The sequence below is a fragment of the Takifugu flavidus genome, chromosome 11 (genome assembly GCF_003711565.1).
Source record: "Takifugu flavidus isolate HTHZ2018 chromosome 11, ASM371156v2, whole genome shotgun sequence".
Taxonomy (NCBI): Eukaryota; Metazoa; Chordata; class Actinopteri; order Tetraodontiformes; family Tetraodontidae; genus Takifugu; species Takifugu flavidus.
Genome location: NC_079530.1, coordinates 7197020 through 7211146, shown reverse-complemented (window position 1 = coordinate 7211146; position 14127 = coordinate 7197020). Strand labels below are relative to the sequence as shown.

Here is a 14127-nt window from a genome sequence, read left to right as displayed (position 1 = left end):
AAGTAGTGTACGACAAATACTCCTTAACCAAGCAATATATCCCAGCATCCTTTGCGGTCGCTGCCCAGAAGCAGGACCCAAATGAAAGGAAAAGTTGATGATTTCACTTCCTGTTTTTCAAACACAGCCTGCTCTCTCTCAAGGTTAACATGAAACACACACACAAGGCCATCAGAATCAAAGGTGTGATGTCCAGTCTGCTCTCTGTGTGTGATCCCGCTTCAAACAACCCCATGTTGACAGAACACGTCTGGGTTAGAATCTCAATCAGACATTAAAGAGCCGCCATGGCGCAAAGTGTCTCTCTGAGAAAGAGAAGCCGCTCCTTTGATGCCATTTTCATACAAGTGCCGCTGACTCATTATTTAAACAAACACATGGTTGAGTGTTTAGAGAGCCGATGTGCATTTAATATTGGATGAAAAGCAAACTGAAGGGAGAGGAAATTACAGCGATGAGATGTCCCAGCAATGGAAAAGAAATATGAAACGCTGGTGACACGAACGCAAAAGAGCATCAAGACCCTGAAAGATTACACAGAAAAGAAGCAGTCCTTACAAAACTGAGGTGATTTACAGTCCTGTCAAAATGACCTTGAATTTGCACTAAATTGAAATGAGAAACAGAGTAATCAGCAGCATGTACAGTTGGCCAAGAGCAGGAAGGTTCTGGGATTATCTGCAGGCAGTTTGCATGTTCTCCACATGCTCGTTGATTGAGACTATAAATTTCCCTTCAATGTGAGCGTGTGCGTCCTGTGACAGACGGGTGATCGGTCCTGGGTGGGACAGACTCCGGCAACTCTCATCCGGCCAGCTGACACACAATGGATGCATGTGGACACAATGTGGATGTTATGCTAGATTCTATCCGCAGGTATCAAACTCTGCAGTCCCAAGTTAACTCAAATCCGTCTTTGGATATGTTAATATCGTAATCAGGTGGGTCAGCAATCTGTCAGCAGTTCAGAGATTCTTCTGACATATGTTCAGATGATAGCTTCATCATTAGAGCAAAGCTAATATAGTTAACAGATGCCATAGGTCTAGATCAAGATATAAAGTTCAACATATAATGCGCTTTTTTTTGGAAATGTCCTGTATTTATGGGTTCTTCTGGCTGGCAGCCAGGTGCCGAGACGTGTCCGTGGCGGCCCGCCGTCCCTCGTCTCCTAACTAATTGTCGGGGACAGGCCGATAATTCAGAAGGTAATGGCAGTGCAGACCTCTGCTAATGTATTCCTGCTCAGGAAATGAGGCTTTGGAACCGACATGACAAAATGACTGACAGCTCGTTTAGAGCGCGGACAGATGGAGGATAGGAGGAGAGCTGGATGCAAACAGATGATATGAGAGGGAAGAAGATGGGCGCTGCGGCACAAAAGACACGATGAGAGCTCTTCCATTTCACCCCCTTTCTGTCCCACAATGTGATGGAAACATGCAGCGTCTTTTCAGGGACGGAGGGCAAAAAAATTTTAATGATGAAAGGCGTTTGTCATTTTAACGAGACAACAGTTTCAAGGGGGTTGTCTCGCGTTTCAGGGGGGTTTGGGAAAACATGCGTATCGCTCGTTAATTCAGGTTTGTGAGAAGCGGACGCACAATTTAGTGGTACGTCGCAGGAAAATCGGAAAGAAGTCGCAGTGTTATAGCTACGCAACAACACGCTTAGTTATTTCTACCCACAACAACAACTGCTCTGATCTTAATAATTCCACCTTTGGAGTATTTCACCTCTGAGGGTAGAACAACGGCCACAGGGAAGTATTTTCCAAACAGCCCATGACAAAATGGTGATTTTCTGGGGATTGCTTCAGTGAGCTTCAGAAGGCGAACACCATTACGTCTGGGACATCGTTCCACAGCAACAGATGGAACCAGCATTACAGTAAATCACACTACATGGGTTGACTTGGCTAAGTCTGTTGTAGCCGTGATTGGGGCTTGATTGCTTTTCAGCACACAGCAGAGGAAATGACAGCCAAACAGTTGCTTTCTGATCAAATCCTTGAGGCACAAGAGCCCATTTATCAAACAGCTTAGAAATAAAACCTGATTATGACATCATATCCTTGGAAATCTGGCCTCGTCCTGTCAGTTAAATAGCCTCCTAAAAAGGTGGAAAAACCCTGAAATGTGTGTGTTTCACCAAGTATGTGAGTTTCATGTCCTCCCATCTTCGAACCATCTTTCTCTGTGTTTCATGCTTTTGTTTGCCATATTTTCCACATTTGACTGTTTTGCAGGAAAAGAGATGTAAAAGAAAAGATTGTTTTCCCCTTATTCACAGCATCTGCTATTCCCACTGTCATCGTCTCCTTTTGTCTTTTTCCCACTTGTTTCTTGTTTTCGTGTTTTCAAGCTGAAAAGAAACGTGTCTCTTTTCTCCGGCTACTGTTCTTTATTTCATTTGTCTTTTGTCAGTAAAAATTCACCTCTCTTCCCCATTTTTCCATCTTTATAACATTTCTAACAGAGATGAGAGGATATCTAGGGTCCTTGTTCATCATGGGGGTGTGGTTTTTTTTGTCATTTCACGCTTCCATGTCAGATTTCTCTTATCCCTGCTTCTGCCTCTGTTGGTCTTCTTGAAGATTACCAGCTCACTCTTGTCTGACATCAGTTATCTCCGCAGATTTTTCCCCTCTTGCCGCTTGTCTGACAGCCTGGGTCAAACCGAATGACCTGCACATTTGTATTATGCCTCCGGGAAATCTTTTAAATTATGAAGGAATACATAAGACCGGCAGCCAACTCCTCAAGGTTACTGTATTAGGCTGCACGACATCCAGTTGTTTCCAGGCGTGTTTTGCCTGCTTGTACCCTAACTGAGGGCAAACAGCACCATCCCTGTCTTGGACAAGATAATAGTGCGAAGACAGCTAAATCAGCTGCAACACACACGTTCTGAATGATATCAACAGTCGTTAAATGGCGCTCCAGATGCTGGTGAAACAGGTGACAGCATATGCTTGAAGCCACGTTGGCGTGTTAAACCCATCTATTAGAGACAATAACAAAACAGAGGAGGAAACATCTGGACGATCATCAGAACACCGGGTTGACGGAGAGAATGTGGGTCAGAGCAAAGCAGCATAATTCTCCTCCTCCCAGCTCCTTCTGAGGTTTGAACTGAGGTTCTGAGTATCCATTATGGTTGGTAAAGCCATTACACATACGCTTCAGAGGACTCAACTCTCACTGAGGGTCGGACCTGTGTCTCAGAACAGAACCAGTGACATAGGCAAACCCTGGAGTGCAACCAGTGAGCCCATTCCAGCATGACAGACAGGGAATGGTGGAAAATGCAGAAATATTAGCACCTTTTTGGCTTTAAGTGGTAAGATTGTGCGTATCTGTGTGTGTGTGTGTGTGTGTGTGTGTGTGTGTGGTGTGTGTGTGTGTGTGTGTGTGTGTGTGTGTGTCAGAACTGTCAGTTGCACTTAGCTCAGAGTGGAGTGATGAATTCTCCACGCTGGCTCAATGGGTCAGAACCCCATTACACACAGGTCATCCGCTGACCCCAGTGTCCGTGAAGGTTCTGGTCCTGGTGTTGTGCACCCACATGAGGAAGAAAGACAGAAAGGAAAGAAAATAAATTGCTGTTTTTTTATGAGTGTCATGGGAGTCCCCATTACTTGGTACGTCACACACACTCAGACACACGCAGACATTAAACTAATTTGTTGAGGTTGACTCTTCAGCCAATGATGCACTATCGGACGGCAGATTCTATGAAGGAGCTTCCCACCAAATCTGGGAACTCGGAAGACGTCATCAGTAAAGGGCGTTAAAATTCATCGACTTTGCAATTAAGACAAACCACAGACTAAAACCCAATAGCTGGCCTTTAACAAGTCAGCTTCATTTCTTATTAGAAACAGCAGCAGAGAGAAGAGCCTCTAAACAGTCATTATTCCATCTTTTCAACAGCCCAATGTGGCATTATTATGTACAGTCGTGCTTCTTATAATGGTCTCAGCATGCTGACAGCAGTTTGAGGTCAACACAAGTTTGGACAATTGATGTTACTCGCAGTGTCACCACCAGGGGGCGCTGGACACTTCAAAGGAGTGTTTCTATTTCCCTCTGAGTAGACCTGATCCATGCAAAGCGTCTTGTTCCTTCCAAAGGTGCGCTATGTTTCCCCATTCAAATTAACTTTTTTTCCCCTCAGGGACCCCCAACATGAATGTGGGTAAATTAAAACCTCATCAGTGCAGCAAGTAAATATAACAGGACCGTAGTAACCAAGAATCCAGGTTAATTAAAATCATACCAGGACTCATTTGGGGACTTTCGTAATCGTCTTTTACCTGCGGGGGCATCGTAGCCACATTTATCTTTCCTTAAAAGTTCTAGAATAGAGAACAGCAGGTTGGAACTGTAGTTTAATGCAGTTTGACGGCACCTGGCCTGATGTACGTTTACAGAACTACACGTCTGTGTGCGGTATAACACACTGGTCTTTTTGAGGATAATGAAAGACTTAGAAGGAATTCAACAAACTAAACAAAAAGGAGGGCAAAAATGCTTCCAACCTGCTCTCATGCGCCAAAAAATACTATAATTTCCAGTCTTTTTGTCTAAATAAGCAAAACTATGTTGGTGCATTCGCTCAGGAGCGCTGCAGAGGTCGTTCAGAGAATGATGAATAGATCATGACTGACTTTAGAAGAACCTAAAATCCCATCCAACATCAATCTTTGAGCAACAACCACACAAAAGAGGGAAGATCCCACTTCCTCACAGTGGGGGAACCAGTTTGCTTTGAAAGAAGCATTAAGTTCTGTAACGGCAGATGCCAAATACCTGAACTTTTACCGTTTCAGTCATTTAATAGCTGAATTTGTCGTTTTCTCCATTACAGTCGTTTGTGAACGGCAGCATCAACAGACGTCACGTTTGAAATATGGCACAGTTCTTATCAAACACGATCCATGCATGCACATCTCTGTCCAGTTATCTTTGCAGTAAAAGCACCATAAATCCGGAAAAAGATTCTATAAAACTCCTTTATGATCATGTGTGGTAGGTTAAAGCTCTGTTTTACTGTATAGTTTTACAGATATCAGTTAGGTGAAAATGTTCATGTTTGAAGCCATCACTCAGACACATGTTGAGCAGACAGTTCCCCGTGGTCTTTTCTCACTCCGACCGCTGGAATGTGAACGTCTTTCAGCCAGCTGCTCTTTATCTGAAGGCGTTTATCTCCAGACATCCAACATGGGTGGAAAACTCAGACCTGCTCTTCTGGGATCAAATCTGGTTTCATGGAAAAACCAACACCCCTCGGAAAGAAGGACATTTTTTTCCACAATGGATCCCCCACACAATCACACCCTGGGAATGATGATTTCCTGGATTCAATGCCAAATTCTATATGCTAGGAACTATTTAGCATGGATGGAACCAAGAAAGCAGAACACAGATAATCTCTGAATGGAGTGGACCTGAACTCCACAGGGGTTAGGGTTTTACAGTCTGGGAAAACAACTAAATTAACCCATATCTTCTGTATACAAAACTGCATTATCCTCCTAAAACTGCTCGTTTGGTAACTCCTCATCTCATCAGCCACTCTGCCGATTGGAGCCCACCTCTAATTTGAAGTTCTCACCCACCCACATTATTTTTCAGTTAATTTCATGCACTGCAGGATTCCCCAGCTATTTCCCCAAGTTGTGCACGAGCGCTGTGTCGTTAGACTGTTTACTTTCAGAGCAAAGAAATGAAGACATCAATCAGCGGCACAACAGTGGTTCATTTGTGCATTTACTGACTTGAAATGAAAGCAAATCAATAAAAAAAACTACACTTTAATCTGACAATGAATGTGTTACCGTCGCTTTGTGTTATTAAAACAATTTTCTTTTTTTCTCTAAAGGCATACTTTTATTGCTGATTATATAAAGTGTAAGTAAAAAAAAAACCATTACATCTTCAAAATCATTTATAGATATGGTAGGGTTAGAATAACAAAATTTCAGCCATCAGTGAGATACGGAGCAGTTCTCTTTCAAACTACGTATCAATTTTTACCACATATAAGAGGGAGAAAGGGGGGAAAAATTGAGTTCGACCTGCATCAAGCTTGTCCAGAGAGGTGGGGAGCCCATAGAAACAGACGGGCGGACGCTTAACAACAGTTGGCAGACAGCGTTTCTCAGTCCTACACTGCCATCTAGTGGCACTTATGACCACGTCATAGAACCGGTGTTGCTGTACGATCATGAATAAAGTTATTTCTGAAGTCTTGCTGTCACAGATTGCGCAATTTGGTCAGAAATTGGTCTTTTTTGGACTAGTGCTGTAAAAGATGTCTGCACATTGGTTGGGTTACCTTTAAATCATTACAAGATTTTATTTCAGAATGGTTTTGACAAAGGAGTTCGTGAGAGAAGTAACCAAAAGCACAAACTGAGTGAATCAAACACAACAGTGATGTGGAAACTAGGTTTTATGATCGAACTCACAACTAATATCTCTATTGATGTTTTTTTTGTCCAGTCTGGACCACTTTCGAACCACAGCAGACCATCTTCTGATAGCTACACCCAGCAGGACCAAGCACCATGTCACAAAGCTCATATCATCTCAAACTGGTTTCTGGAACATGAGGATAAATTCCCTGTGACCCAGCGGCCTCCACAATCACCAGACCTCAGTCCAACGGAGCCCCTCTGGCATGCGGTGGATTCGCATCGAAGATGTGCAGCCGACAAATCTGCAACAAGTGCACGATGCCACCACGTCTATATGGGCGTGGAAATAAAGTGGCCGGAGAGGGTGACCTCAGAAATGTTGTTAACCCGTTTGTGTTCGCTCTGCTGGGCTCTGGAATTTGCATGTGCGTGAAAATGTAGTGAAACTTTAAACCTTTGTTGTCTTCAGGGGCCGTCAACTGTCAGCTGGTGTGTGTGTGTGTGTGTGTGTGTGTGTGTGTGTGTGGTGTGTGTGTGTGTGTGTGTGTGTGATGTTTTTCATTCCATCACTGACAGATCTCAGCTGTTCTGTCCGTCTGTCCGTCCGTCCATGTGTCTGTCTGTCCGTCCGTCTGGCCCTCTATAGCACAAATACAGCTAAGTGATGAGTCATGAACAAAAAAAAAAGAGAAGTCTGTGAGTGATGAAGGTAATACGATAATGACTCACACTCTCTCACGCACACGCACGCACACATGCACATGCGGTGCCAGCTGTCTTCCATGCCTGTGTGCCCTGAGAGTTTGGGATGTTGTTGGGTGGGGGAGGTGGAATGGGGAAACCAGAGCTCACTGACTGGATGGTCCACCTTCCCAGTGCTCTCTTCAACGCCACTGTGACTCCTGCAGATTTGCTCATGTGTGAAGTCCGACGATAACCGGCTGACGACACTTCACGGATACTGCAGAACTAAGAGCTGGTTCCATTAACGTCTGCAGGAGATATGAACCTTTCTGTGGTCCAGATTCTGCTGGCAGGGAGTCTCAGTGTGTTCATTGGTGAGTCTTCCTCTGCGTGTGAGGAGTGTGTGCGTCGGTTACTGCATGTGGGCTGAAAATCTTATTTTCAACATCAAGAAAAGATCCCCACTGTTACAATTTAAGAATCAGAATAGGGAAAAGATTTGAGAGCAGCAGGTGGCCAAACTGGGAATGCATTTATTGTGAAAATATTTGTGAAAACTGGTCCACTACAGTTAGCAAGCTTCCCCAGGGGTTGTGTTAGCGTCTTAATGACCCAGAGGACCATGAAGGATCCAGATTCCAACCCAGCACAAATGTGAGCGTGTTTATATCCGTCCTTGCTGGCGTTCATCAGCCCGCTGCTATTTGAGTAATTTATCTCTTGTCCTCTTCAGAAGTGATATTTATGGGTGTGCAGGTATGAGTTTGTTCACAAGTCAAGGACACACACTTGTCCATGGAGGTTTGAGCATGTGAATATTAAGAAAACCGTCAAAACCCCCCAAAGAATTGAGTGGGTTACCTCTGTGATTTGTCGAAGGAAGGGATTTAGATAAAAGACTCCACTATTTTACTTTAAATAGCATAAATAAGAGTTTCTTTTCGTTCTGTTCATGACATCAGAAGGGTTGAGCAAACAGACTGAAAGGCATCAGAGAAATACCAATTTACCATTTATATTGTTGTATGTTCATCCCTCTAACTACATTGTGCTTCATTGTTGAATTCATTGTTGAATTCTGACCTTTTATCCCTCAGATGTCTGAGGCGCCACCATCAGGCCGTTGTCACACATTACACATCAGATTTATTCCGTTAAACCTGCCAAAGCATGTCGGTGCAACAGAGCTAGTATGTAGAAGCGACGGTGCCTTTTTTTGTGTGCAGAGAAAGATGACCCTGACATCAGTAATGAGACAGAGGAGCCGATATGTCTTTAAGTTCGTTTTCTAAAGGGATGGGAGGACACAGGTGAGGATAAATGAGTACAGAAGTATTCTGGAAGCTCATCACAGCAGTATCTGCTCAATAGTTGGCACCCAGGTTCATCCTGGTGGCATAAAGAGCAATTGGAGAAGTATCCTCCCCACATGTCCTAACCTGCCCTAATGCCTCATCTTAGTGGCAGAATATGGAAGGAGTCCAGGCTGTTTTATTTCATAGTGGGGTGGGGGTGAAGCGGAAATAAGAGTTCAATGCAGGAATGACTGACAGCTCCAAGTGGTGTCTGCTCCTCCCTTCTATTTTTGTGTGTGGCAGTATCAAAGTCTGCTAGCAGGCCAATAGTCACGGCAAGAAATTGAGAAAGACACCAGCCAAGGAAGTGAACGCCTCCCTTTTTTTTAAAAAAAGGTCAAAAACAATCACAAGAAGTACACATAAGAAACAGTGTGTGCATGCGTATGGCCACATGTGTGTGTCTCCTCCACTGCTGCTGCCTGCATGAAACCAAATCCTCGCCGGCTCAGTTCGAACCGAGCGAGGCCCGCCAGCAGATTCCAGAAATAACAGGCAAACCAAGTAATGCAGGGGTCGCAGCATGGCTCACGATGCTAAGCTAACATGGTAAGTCGCATAAGACCAAAAGCAGCTGATGCACAGGAACAACAGTGACACAACGCCCCATTCCCATTGTAGTACGCAGACAACTGGAGCAGCAGTGCCAACTGGGGTGTGACAGACATATTAGAGTCACGCCGGTGACGCAACAGCGGGCGCACACCACCAGCGGGAACTTAACTGAGATCACATAAAACAGCCAGCGATTGTGGACAAGCTGCAGAGCTATAAGTGCCCGTCAGGATTGACGGCGTCGCCCTCGAACATCAGCGTGCTGATAATGCAGATCTGTATCAGATCCTCATGTCAACAACAGTGACGCGGTGAAAGATGAACAGGCCTTCTCCAGGAAAAAGATTGTGAATGGGACCCTTTGGCTGCTCAGTCAGCCCTCTGCTACATTATACTGGATACCCTAAATGAGCTTTTGCATTTCCGGTGGATCACTTTGGTTTCACGCTCATCTGCCAGAAAGATCTCAGCACTTTTCACGCAGTCGCACAGCTGCATGTAGACCTGATATGTCTTGTATCAGGTCCCACAGGGTCGTTCCCGTGGTGGGCCTTAATCACAGGGAAAAGAAATAGAAGCTCAGCCAATCACCTGAGCTCAGCAGGATCAGCTCGTTGCTATGATCGGTACCTTATGAATAATGAAGCTTGTTTTTTGGCAGCACAACACAGACTGGATTAAGACAGATCTGTCACATCATGCAGAGGTGTTCATTTTGTAACACTGAGAATCGTGGACTTCCTCTGTCAGATAGTTTTTCTTTTTTAGATCTGCCGGCGGTTCAGAATGCAGCAGCTCATGTTCTGACTAGATCCTTGAAAAACGAGCGTAGAATATTAGTCTGGCAGAGCATCAAAAGACAGCCTGCAAAGCAACGTTCACCTTTAACCAAGATGTTGTGAAGCAATCCAAATGAAAGAGGAAGCACCTTTCGAATGATGGGAAAACACCAGCAAAGGCAGTGTTTCCTCCCTTAATTCAGGGCCGATAGTGCCCCCTGCTGGACGTTTTACAGAATAGCCATAATCGCCAGAGTGACAGGGCTATTTTTGTGCATATAAATGAGTATTTAGCCCTCTAGCTTTATTTCACACACCCCATCATGAAGGAAAAGGTTAGGGTTAGAAGTGCATTAGAACTGGAACATTCAGTACTGCCTTTTCACCTATATAGGACCCTTGTCCCATTATCCCCGTTACAATCCCATGTGATAATTACCCTCCTTTCTTCTGATAGCATTTCTCACAGACTCTCTGGACCTCTAAAGGGTTTCGGGTTGCACCAGTATACACTGGAGTAATGTTTGGTACGTGAACCACAGTTGCATCTCTGTGATTTCAGTTCCGGTGTTGAAACGCTTGCGGGAACATGTGCGTCAGCTGGGTTTGGCAGCACACGCGCTTGTGCATCTCGGCCAAGCGCGAGACAAAAATACATTTGTTATCGTAGGAACCACAGTTTGTGTACAGCATTAATCAGACGCCAAACCGGGCGACCCTGGCTGCAGTTGAAAGCGTTTCGGATCTTGCAAATGTCACCCACTCTGCCGACCTTTGACCTCTCTGTGCATTGTGTTCGGGACCTTTTTCTGCCCAACAGCTCCAGTATTCTGCTCAGAAGACGAGACCCGACTGGTGAAAACCCTGTTTACTGGTTACAACAAGGTGGTTCGTCCCGTAAACCACTTCAGTGAACCTGTTGTGGTGACGGTGGGACTGCAGCTCATCCAGCTCATCAGTGTGGTAAGAAATGGGAAGAAATTAACTGTTTGAGAAGCAAAATGTAGCCCTTTTGCTCCTCCAAGTAAAGCAAACACAAACTCTAGCATACATATACATTCCTGGTTTTCGATAACGCGCATATGTGCACCCCTTCTCCACCAGGTGATATCTGCCTGGCTCCGTTGTTGCTCCACTAAGTTTTTTTTGTTTGTTTGTTTTTTAAATTCTCTTTTTGGCTTCATCTCGGTGTGTTTCTCTGTGTAACATTTTTACTAGAACACAAAGATCCAAGGTAATTTATATGACGAAAGAAATTATTAGCATTTGGAAAATGTTGTCACTATTTTAAGATAACAGGTGAAAACATTAAGGCACTCTTCTTCCATTATCCTGAACTTTTTATCATATTTCTGATTTTTTTCCCCTCTTCTTCTGCCTCTTTTAGGATGAGGTCAACCAGATTGTGACCAGTAATGTTCGTCTGAGGCAGGTAAACAACAAAGATGTATATTTTTTTAAAAAGCACCGATGTTTCTTCGGTCGCACACGTTCACTTAGAATCTGTTTCCTGGTTTTGCCTGCAGCAATGGGTTGACGTAAACCTCAACTGGAACCCAGATGATTACGGAGGCATCAGGAAGATCAGAGTCCCGTCAACTGACATCTGGAAACCAGACCTGGTGCTTTATAACAAGTAAATATTCCATCTGTGAGCCAGACACGCGCCTGTAAACGCATCACGCTCTTCACCTCGCCTCTTCTCTGCAGCGCCGATGGCGACTTTGCCATCATCCACGAGACTAAAGTCCTGCTGGAGCACACTGGGAAGATTATTTGGAACCCTCCAGCCATCTTCAAGAGCTACTGTGAGATTATTGTCCTCCATTTCCCGTTTGACCTGCAAAACTGTAGCATGAAACTGGGAACGTGGACCTACGATGGACTGCTGGTTGTCATCAACCCAGTAAGTCCAGTCACATACGGACGGTTAAATAATGATGCTAACTGCTTCCCCTAGGGTTTTTTTACAATCTTCACCTTCTTTTAGGACAGCGATCGGCCAGACCTGAGTAACTTCATGGAGTCGGGTGAGTGGGTGTTAAAGGACTACAGGAGCTGGAAACACTGGGTTTACTACACCTGCTGCCCTGACACGCCTTACCTGGACATCACCTACCACTTCCTGATGCTGCGGCTGCCTCTCTACTTCATCGTCAACGTCATCATTCCCTGCATGCTGTTCTCTTTTCTTACTGGGCTGGTCTTCTATCTGCCCACAGACTCCGGTTAGTGTGGAAGCACATTTAAGCATTAGATGTTCTGGGTAAATTATTCGGAGAAGCTGCGGGGGCTGCAGAGGAGCAAATTGCAGCTGAACTGCAGCTAGTTTTAGCCCTGCTAAACTGAGAAACCGTAGCTCCTTTCTCAGCCGCTGTGTTTCTGCGTCCCCCTCTCCAGGTGAGAAGATGACCCTGTCCATCTCTGTCCTGCTGTCTCTGACTGTCTTCCTGCTGGTTATTGTGGAGCTGATCCCCTCCACCTCCAGCGCTGTTCCTCTGATCGGGAAATACATGCTCTTCACCATGGTTTTCGTCATCGCCTCCATCATCATCACCGTCATCGTCATCAACACGCACCACCGCTCGCCCAGCACACACACCATGCCTCCCTGGATCCGCAAGGTTCGCCATCTAACCCTTTCATCTGCTGCACATGTGACCTTGTTGCCTGTGGCTTACTGGACACCTGTGTTCACCTGACCCTCAGGTCTTCATCGAAACCATTCCCAACATGATGTTCTTCTCCACCATGAAGCGCCCCAGTCAGGAGATCCGCCAGAAGAGGCTGTTTCCGACAGACATGGACATCTCAGACATCTCAGGTGAAGCTCCACTCACAAAACCCAGGACCTAAAAACGGGCTGAAGCCTGTCCTGATACGGGGTCCTGCATCAGAAACACCAAGAAGGCATCAAACCTTTATAAAATCACCCCATAGATGAAGCCGGTCTGTCTGTTCCTGCTCTTCCCCCCTGCAGGTAATCCCACCCCCACCAGTGTCACCTACCAGTCTCCCATTGTCAAGAACCCTGATGTCCGCAGCGCCATCGAGGGGGTGAAGTACATCGCCGAGACCATGAAATCCGATGAGGAATCTAATAATGTGAGTGACATTCAAGCTGCGACATTCAAATGTGTTTTCATACGGTTCCAAGACTGCTTGAGTGCTCAGACTCTAATCACAGAATAAAGTTTAAACGCGAGCTTCTTGGCGCCATTCTGTTCAAAACCAATGGTGCCTTCATGGACCGCTAAGCCATGATCTCTCGAGCCTGAATGCAACCTTGAAGCTTTCTGAAAGATGGTTTGGAAGTTTTAGACATTCAAGGAAGCAGCATCCATGATTTCCCCAACATCTTCACTGGTTAGACCAGAGGACATTTTCCCAGTTCATCCCAGTCCCTCTTATTTAAGCCGGACTGCAGAGAATCTCGAGAGGTTTAATGAATGCTGTATTTAATTCCAGGCGGCAGAGGAGTGGAAATTTGTCGCCATGGTTTTGGATCACATCCTGCTCTGCGTGTTCATGGCCGTGTGCATCATCGGGACGTTGGCCGTCTTTGCTGGGAGGCTCATCGAGCTCAACATGCTGTAGAGGTCAGCACCAGGGGGACGAAAGCAGAAAGGTTGCCTAGGGCGGTTCGTGATGCGTTCACTTCCCTTTCCACCTGTCTTCACAGGCGTTTGGAATCCCGTAAAGTTTGAGTATCTTGTGATCTCCACGGGTCATACTTGAAGACTTTCTAGTCACTAACATCTTTCCCTTTTATACTGTGTCGTTCTTCCTGCAGTCCACCCCGGCGGGCTCTGCGAGTGTATTGTGTCAACACCATAACGATATTTACTATTTTTCTGGCAGCTTGACCAACATGTGACATTTGATTTAATTAAGAGACAAGAAAAAAACTCAGCAGCGTATGAATGTTTTCACTCTGTGGATGGACAAGCCCAAAAGGGTCTGTCTTTACTTTTATTTCATATCTGAGTCCATTTCACAGCCTCATTTTGGTGTCAGTAAAGGCAGAAATGTTTCCTTCCTGGAAATTTAATTGTTTTATCTCGCCTGAAGCTGAGTTGTGAATTGTAAAATAACTTGATATGCATAATTCTGGATCATCGCACGTGCAGTGTTGCCGCCCACAAGACAGCAACGTTATTTATTTTGCAGCTGTGACTCCTGAATTTTGGTTTAATGTAATAATAAAACGTCACATTTGTTGATCACTTGTTTTTATAACTGTAGAAGTGAAATAGGATGAATAAAACACTTCAATCCATCAGTTTTCACTCACGTGTACTTAATGTAATTCTATTATTTGTATTAA

General features: G+C 44.9%; 1 protein-coding gene across 1 annotated transcript; it reads left to right on the top strand.

Annotated features, from left to right (window-relative positions):
* The first annotated feature begins 7248 nt into the window (after nucleotides 1-7248).
* On the top strand, nucleotides 7249-14079 carry chrna1 (cholinergic receptor, nicotinic, alpha 1 (muscle)). The gene is made up of 10 exons (XM_057048385.1): nucleotides 7249-7485; nucleotides 10621-10763; nucleotides 11188-11232; nucleotides 11327-11436; nucleotides 11511-11706; nucleotides 11791-12028; nucleotides 12201-12424; nucleotides 12510-12624; nucleotides 12781-12905; nucleotides 13269-14079. The coding sequence occupies exons 1-10, from the start codon at nucleotides 7431-7433 to the stop codon at nucleotides 13395-13397; spliced, it is 1380 nt and encodes a 459-aa protein (XP_056904365.1). The 5' UTR covers nucleotides 7249-7430; the 3' UTR covers nucleotides 13398-14079.
* The last annotated feature ends 48 nt before the right edge of the window (nucleotides 14080-14127 follow it).